Below are 9,243 nucleotides of genomic sequence, written 5' to 3' on the forward strand. Positions count from 1 at the left end.
ATGAAGAAGACAAACAGATGACATCTTGAGGGGTCATGGCGCAGCACAAAGTCACTTTCTGTTCGCCTCCATCTTGCACCGTTAGATCACGAAATAATGTCACACAGTCCCCTTTAAATGTATAATACATTTCAGCACACAATTCCACAGCATCTCCAGGTTAATAAAGGATTTTAACTTAGATACAACGGTCCCAAAAATTAGCAATAAACACCTCGTTATCTGGAGCAGTTTCCAAGTAATTTCCACCAGTAATGCTGCACATTTTCACACTTGAAACTTTCATTTTTTAAGTTCATCATTTGTAGTCCAACATAGGGTAGGAAACGGCACATTCTTTTACACTTTGGCGTATAAGGCATGGAGGTGTCATCCTGTTCGTGGGTGCACTAACTCTGACCTTGTCACGGTGGTCGCTACTCCACCTAAAATGGTGGCTGATGCAGTAGGTTGGATTGTGATAGGAATCCTTGGCGAGAGTAATTAGTTTAGGTTCAGCGTGACGCCAGTGCCTTTGAATGAGGGTGCTTTTGTGGGGATGAAATAAAGAGACAAGTCCAGGGAAGCATCAATAAAACCGAAAGCACGCAGTTTACTGGAATTTACAGATTATATATAACATTCACATTCTTCCAACGACAAGCAGTAAATTCTTCATCAACTTCTGGTGTAAATTAAATATCATACATTCCTGAATTGTTCCCAGAAGAATGAGGCAGCCAGACTCGGTTAAGTGGGCGCTGTACTGGGAGGTTATTTGTGGAGGAATAGGGGGAACAGCACAGGTTCTCTTGTGACGCGATGACTTTTAACGGTGCTGGGACAAATTAAACTCACGATTGCAGTGCCTGATTTCTTTCCAGCTCCCGAGGAGTCTGCTCTGGATCAGAGACCTTCTGGTCTAGGGTTGAAAAACACGCCTCTCTCTTCTGCACTCTCCTCCTGCTGACTCCATGAATTGGCCTTCTCCATGACTGGGCTCCGAGACTAGCCTGGCCTAGGCTAGCCTGGGTTGGACTTGCCTACTTCCTCTCTAGACTGCACTAGATTACTCCTCTGAACTGCCTAAACTAAACTGCCTAACCCCACCCACGCCCTGTCTTTTATACTCTACTTACTAACCAATCCTGAGCTAAAGCTAATCATTCCACCCAATCCTAGTCATGAGGGGGAGCAGGTTAGGATGAGTTCTGCATAGTCATGCAGTGTTAGGTAGTGAGGGCACCATACGTTAACCCTCTAGTGACCATTCAGGGCCAGTACGTATAACTAAATGTGTGTAGTGTATATGTATATGTGTACACATACACATATACATATGCACACAACCGTATAAGGGCACAAAGCAAGCTCATCTGAATCGCCCTAAATCTATAAGACTTTTCCTTATTTAACGACTTTCCAAAAAAAACCCACACTTTTTATCATCCACACAAGCCAATGAATTACCTGACTGCGCACATGGGAATTTAGTGGCAGCTTCTACGATAATCTGATAGATGGTTCTATCACTTGACACTAAATTCTGAGATCTGTCCACGTATTATGAAATAAGAGCAGCAACGTTTTCCCATATTCGAGTGAAATGAAAGAATTGGTGGTTAGAAGAATGACATGCGGTATAATAACATGCCATAAAGATAAAAACCGGAGCCGAAGTTTAGGAAGAATACTAGGAGGGAGAGGAACATTAACCAAGTGAAAATACACAGCTATCAAGATTTAGTATGAATCCTGCTCCGTAACGGAGTGTGAAATTACTTGTTTACATCTCTTATCTGGGAGCGAGCCGGATTCGGGCAATTCACAGAAAAGCTCAAATATAAGGCAGGCTGGTGCTCAGATGAATAGAACAGAGCCCTCAAGTTCTTGGGAAATGCTTTTATATCCTGCTAGCAATCGGAGATTAAAGTTCTTGCTGCAATCACTGTGACATTCCTGGCGACTACTATATTTTGTCTCCAAAAAACTGATATACAGGGAGTGGACAAAAATATGGAAACGCCGTACAAAATACCTGGGATTTTAATTATTAGTACTGAGCTGCACTTTTGACCCCTGCTTGGCTGAGAGCTTTCCCACCAGATTTGTGTTTACCTCACCTCTTGCCCTGCTCTGGGTGGTTTTGGGAGCCAGCTGGTAACAGCAGCTGAGTGGCTCAAACCAGGGGCGTAACTAAAGGCTCATGGGCCCGGGTGCAAAAGTTTTAGCTCGCCCCCCCCCCCCTCCCGGAGGGATGCACGCAGCCAAGGTCAGGGCAGCGCTGGGCCTCTTCCGGACACCCCTAGGAAAGGGATGCCCAATAGATTGTAGAATAGGGAAAAAGTTTGTCACGGGTGCGGTCACTATTCCGGTACACACGAGAATGAGCTTCTGGCAGAGAATAACCACACTGTCTTCAGCGCCATCTGTTTTATGTATAGAGCTTGGAAATGCATCCCAGCCTGACCGCGGGTCTCCAGAGCTGAACTCAGAGCATCATAAGCATGACTGGTGCAGAAGACAGTGTTGTTAGCCCTATAGACATACACACATATACGGGCACATATACAGTGTGTACACGCACTGTACGCATACAGTATATATACACACATATACAGTGTATACATGCACTGTACACATACAGTATATATACACACACATATACAGTATATACACAGAACACTACACATACAGTATATACACACATATACAGTGTGTACACGCACTGTACACATACAATATACACACACATATACAGTGTATACAGCACTGTACACATACAGTATATATAAACACATATACAGTGTATACACGCACTGTACACATACAGTATATATACACACACATATACAGTGTGTACATGCACTGTACACATACAGTATATATAAACACATATACAGTGTATACGCGCACTGTACACATACAGTATATATACACACATATACAGTGTATATACGCACTGCACACATACAGTATATACGCACACACATATACAGTGTGTACATGCACTGTACACATACAGTATATATACACGCATATACAGTGTATACGCGCACTGTACACATACAGTATATATACACACATATACAGTATATACACAGAACACTACACATACAGTATATACACACATATACAGTGTGTACACGCACTGTACACATACAATATACACACACACATATACAGTGTATACAGCACTGTACACATACAGTATATATAAACACATATACAGTGTATACACGCACTGTACACATACAGTATATATACACACACATATGCAGTGTGTACATGCACTGTACACATACAGTATATATAAACACATATACAGTGTATATACGCACTGCACACATACAGTATATACACACACACATATACAGTGTGTACATGCACTGTACACATACAGTATATATACACGCATATACAGTGTGCACATGCACTGTACACATACAGTATATATACACACATATACAGGCACATATACAGTGTATACACGCACTGTACACATACAGTATATATACATACATATACAGTGTATACACGCACTCTACACATACAATATATATACACATATATAAAGGCACATATATACTGTACACACAGAACACTGTACACATACAGTATATATACACACACATATACAGTGTGTACACGCACTGTACATATAGAGTATATATACACACACATACAGGCACATATATATTGTATACACAGAACACTGTACACATACAGTATATGTACACACACACACATATACAGTTTATACACGCACTGTATACATACAGTATATATACACACACATATACAGTGTGTACACGCACTGTACACATACAGTATATACACACATACACAGTGTGTACACGTACAGTATATATACACACATATACAGTGTATACACGCACTGTACACATACAGTATATACACACACACATATATAGTGTATACACAGAACTCCTACACATACTGTATATACACACATATACAGTGTGTACACGCACTGTACACATACAATATATACACACACATATACAGTGTATACAGCACTGTACACATACAGTATATATACACACATATACAGTGTATACACAAAACACTACACATACAATATATACACACACACACATATACAGCGTATACACGCACTGTACACATACAGTATATATACATACATATACAGCGTATACACGCACTGTACACATACAGTATATATACATACATATACAGTGTATACATGCACTGTACACATACAGTATATATACACACATATATACAGTGTGCACACGCACTGTACACATACAGTATATACACACACAGTTTACCACATAGAGTATATACACATAGGCAGGCTTATACATGCACACACAGGAATACTGTCCCATACATGTACCTCCCTGGTGCTTCATTCATCCACTGCCTTTACCAAGGAGGAGGGGGAGGGATGATCGGTGCTGGTGGTAAGTCTTCACCTGTTCAAACTGAAACCTGCTGCTGGCCCCACCCCTAACCCCGCCCCAACCCATCCTAACCCCACCCCCTATTCTCCTCCTGGTAACTGTTTGCTGCTTTCACTAATGAAGCGCTGCTCCCTTCTAAGCAGCACATGTTTTTATTGCTGCCACCGTTGCCTCTTTGGAACCGCCCCCCTGAGCCACCAATGCGCGCCGACACTGTGGCCACAGCTCAGGGGCCGGGTCACAACAGCCACCCCTGCTTCCCCTATAAATACGCTCAAACCTCTGACCAATGGAACCTTGTTCCTCTGGCAGATGTTCACTTCCGCCCGGTAGCATCTGTGTCAAATTACTGCCACTTAAAATCGGTCTCTACATGTCTTATTGAAATATGATTTATAATCCCATGTGATTTAAGGCATGCATTTCGTATGGTGTTTCCATATTTTTGTCCACCCCTTCTATGTATAAACTGAAATTGTCTGACAATCACGTGGGCAGATTTCCACTAACTAAACTATGTGGTTTTCCCACTAGACCGCTATCCACAGAATAGGTAGTAAATGTCTGATTGCTTGTGCTCTGACTGTCGGGACCCCCAGCACTCCTGAGAATGGCGCACCGTGGGGGCGCCGTCACAAAGGCGTATTTGTGCACACAAGATTTACATACACAATATGCAGTAAATGGAGCCCATTGATTACAGATAAATTACCTAAAAGCGCTGCGGAATAAGTTGGTGCTATACAAATGACCCAGAACTGAGAACTGGATTTAAATAAGAGTGCCTCCAATTCTGGCAGAATTTCAGCCTTCTTTGTGTTACAGTGTAGCCATTCATCTAAGAGGCCACCCTGTAATACTAAGGCCTTATTGACACGGCCATATATACTATTGTAGCTGTGTCCAAAAGTCCCGACCATCTGAAGCATTGCATTCCAATGTATTCATTCAGATGAACCATTTTTAGGCGGGTAAAAATAGGACATTGTTGACCGAAAACGCCAATCACTTTTAGACGGTGCCTGAAAAGATAGGCCTTGCCCTATCTTTTGCCGAGATACTCTGGAAGCTCCCATAGACTTCTATGGGAGCTAAAAAGAAAGGGAGGGGGGGGGAGTTTAGCTGCATCCAACACTAGGAAAAAAAGGACAGCTGCCTCTGTTTTAATCATTAGCAGTGATTCTGAGGATTTCTGCCGATTTCCAGCGTATTTTTTCGCCGATATGTCGCTAGTGTGAATGGCCAAGAAAACGCTAATTTAGATCTGTACTATATTGTGGCTATTCTTCTTTCATGCGATTTCTAGCGCCGTACGGCCGACCGTAAGAAAAAATTTGGTCGTGTGAAAGAGGCCTAAGACTGCAAGCTAGTTACCTAGAGACTGCCTTATTGTCTAAGAAGGGGTTGTCCCAATTAACCCCTTTATATCCTCCAACACATTTTATACTTCACATCTGTGCAGTGAAAGAGATATCCTGCCTTTTTTTGTATGTGGTTCCCTATTCCAAAGCGTCATTGTTACAGCATGTCTAAACTATTATATGGTGGAAGAAAGCTTCTGCTTCTTAAGGCTTTGCTTAGAATGCCTCCAATCGCTGGAGGTTTGAGCAACACCTGTGACTATAATGATGGGAATAGCAATGGCCAAAGAAATAATTAACCTAAATGGTGGCAGCAGCAATTGTTGGACCGCAAACATGGAACGATTTCCCTTTAGACAAGCGCACTGAGACAGATTTACAATTGGCACATCATGGCCCAGAACACTGTCACCGATGGTGTGTGGCACATTTGTCAGATGTTTTTGCAGCAGTTTATAAAGCCCAAGTGACTGACTGCTCTCTGAGCACATAAAAAAGTCAGTGATGCAAATCAGCTATGGGACATACTCCATTTTTTTAATAGAGGGCGATTCAAAAAGAATGATGCAAAGGTGAAGTTGATTTATTCATACATGAATTCACATAAAACAGCCAAAATGGCATGAAAAATAGAAGAACTCTTCAAGTTTTTGTTGCACCTTGATGAGAGAGATGCAATGTCTCAATACCACAAGACCTATATCAAGGGTCCCCAACTCCAGTCCTCAGGGACCCCCAACAGGTCATGTTTTTAGGATATCCTATGGTAAGAACACACCGACGATAATCACATCACCTGTGCAACACTGAGGAAATCCTGAAAACATGACCTGTTGGGGTCCCCGAGGACTGGAGTTGGGGAACACTGATCTAGAAGACCTGAAACAATACATCTTTGTTAACAGAATCAATAATAGAGGATATGCTAAGAAGCGTCTCGGCAGACTCGACGTTCATCGGAGCCTGTATGGCAATGTCCTCATGCCAGTGATTCCCAACCGGGGGTTGCCGCACCCTGATGTGCCGTAAGAACCTGCCAGGGGTGTAATGGCAGGCTGGGAATAACTCAACCACCATTGAAATTTTCCCGCCTTCCCCGTCCCCTCTGGCTTACCACTGACAGCAGACCAGGATAGGCAGAAGTTCTGCCCACAGCGGGCGGTGGTCCAATGGCAGCAGAAGGTAGTTGCTGTCTTCCCATAACAGCGGAGGGCACTAGGAGGGAGTACCACCTGCAGAAGTACTTTCCAGACAAGAATGAGAGAGGCAGCACATTCCTATTCCTGGAACCAGCCACAGTCAAGGGCCATTTACACGGGAGGATTATCACGCAAAATGTGTTCAAACAAACGGAAATGTGCGATAGTCGTTCATCTAAATGCACAGCCATCGTTTACTATTCCTTTACTCTACGTTTGTTGCTCACTTTCAACCAGCATAAAAATCATCTCTGGATTGCTATCTTCTCGCTGCGTGTAAACGCTCCTCGCTCAGCGTGTCACATAGAATGTGTGGCCTCACTATAGATGTGAAGCACCGAGTGAGACGTCCGTGATGGTCGGCGGTCATCTGCTTGTCTAAAGGCTCTGCACGAGCGCTAACAACCTTAGTGGTGACGTCAGCGTTCGCGTAGTCGTTAAAATAAATCAATTACCTCCTGTTATTTTGGGGAAGTTGCATAGTGAAGCTACGCAATGTTGTTTGGGGGGGAGCAGTGACATCATAGAATGCTGTTTAAGGAGGGGAGGAGCAGTGCATTATGGGGACATCTGAGACTGGCACTATGGGTGAAACTAATTTAGCCATGCACTATAGGAGCAAATGAAAGAAGATGTGGGTGGCTGTGGCAAGCACTAAGGGGCATTGGAGGCTTTGAGGTCAAGGGTCTTTAGGGGCATCTGTGACATCCTATTACTACAGGGGACACTAAGGGTTACAATATTACTACTGGAGCCACACAGAGGGACACTATGACTTCTGGGGCCAATAAGAGCTTGTAGTAACACCCCTTGCTGTTACTACTGAGCCCACTGCAAAGGGTGCTATCACTGCAGGGGTCCCTGGAATAACGAAGGTAAATCCCATACGTCGTGATAAGCTATGCACCTAGCCACACACCCCTGACCACACACCCTTTTTGGTAGGAGTGCCCCGCTGCAAAGAAGTTAACTAAGGGGTGCCCCAAGGCTGAAAAAGTTTGGAAACACTGGGTCAGGCTGTTAGGGTCTGTAGTAAGGTGCTCCATTAACTGCTGTGCATGCATTGTATACTGAGCTCTTGCTGTGAGCGTGAGCCCTTTAGTTGTATAGGAACAAAAAATATGAAACTGCAACAAATGGCAATGTAATTCCCTAATTCAGTGAGCAGCTGTTACCGTTTTAAACCATAATTTATTCTAAAACATTGTATCACAACTAAACTGCATGCTCTTTTTCTCAGTTTTGTCTTCATCTAGTCGCCAACTCCGGATGCTATTTAGTAATTATTGCTAAAGATCATTTATTTTCCATGAACGAAAGATCGCTTTTTGATTGACATCTTGTTCAGATCTTGTTTTCTTTCATGTTGTTCACAAATTCCCTAGAGAAGGGGCTCCGCTCTTTTAACCACAGCAATTTCTGTGAAATGACTGTAGAATTGACTGATTTAAAGTACCCAATCCTTTTAATAAAATGCCGTTACACTGGATTTGCGGTGTAAACACAGATAACAGGGTCAGGCACTTTCTCTTCGTACCGTCTTTGGAAGTGTATGGGCAGACTAATATATATTACAAGCAGGGGTGTAACTATAGGGATGCAGTTGCACCCGGGCTTAGAAGCCTTAGGGGGCCCATGAGGCCTCTCTTCTCCATATAGGGAGCCCAGTACTATGAATAAAGCATTATAGTTGGGGGCCCTCTCACAGGTTTTGCATTGGGGCCCCCGAAGCTTCAAGTTACGCCTCTGATTACAAGGCAGTAGTGCTTCTGAGAATAATGTTTTAATAATCTTTTCTTTTCCAGGTATACTATTAAAAAGATGAGCAACATATATGAATCAGCGGCCAATACTCTTGGAATCTTTAACAGTCCATGTCTCACTAAAGTGGAATTGAGAGTTTCTTGCAAGGGGATATTGGACAGAGATGCACTCTCCAAGCCAGATCCCTGTGTTATCCTGAAAATGCAGTCTCACGGACAGTGGTTTGAGGTATGTGTACTAAATACAAAGTGTGCTTCATCATGTTTGCTTTCAAGTTGAATTCACAAAAAAAAAGTATGAGAATGGAGTTTATGAATCATAATAGAATATTTATCATGATGGCATTGGTTGCGGTATGAAAAGATCTCTACACTCAACATTGCGCCAAATCCCGGTTTGTAACCTATGAACCTTTTTTTAATTAGTCTTCCAATAAAAGGCAGTAGTATTTAAAAACTATGAAAATTTGATGTCTTGAGCCATGATTCT

At 42.7% G+C, this 9,243-nt stretch overlaps 1 protein-coding gene across 1 annotated transcript in view; it reads left to right on the forward strand.

The window, feature by feature from the left end:
• Positions 1 to 8,811: 8,811 nt before the first annotated feature.
• The window catches only part of CPNE4 (copine 4), a 298,691-nt gene continuing 298,259 nt past the window's right edge, over positions 8,812 to 9,243 (forward strand). The window contains exon 1 of the mRNA XM_066584935.1: positions 8,812 to 8,982. Within this exon, the coding sequence (XP_066441032.1) occupies positions 8,812 to 8,982 (171 nt within the window). The remainder of the gene's footprint in view (positions 8,983 to 9,243) is intronic.

Source organism: Eleutherodactylus coqui, chromosome 12, assembly GCF_035609145.1.
Source record: "Eleutherodactylus coqui strain aEleCoq1 chromosome 12, aEleCoq1.hap1, whole genome shotgun sequence".
In the NCBI taxonomy this organism is placed as follows: domain Eukaryota; kingdom Metazoa; phylum Chordata; class Amphibia; order Anura; family Eleutherodactylidae; genus Eleutherodactylus; species Eleutherodactylus coqui.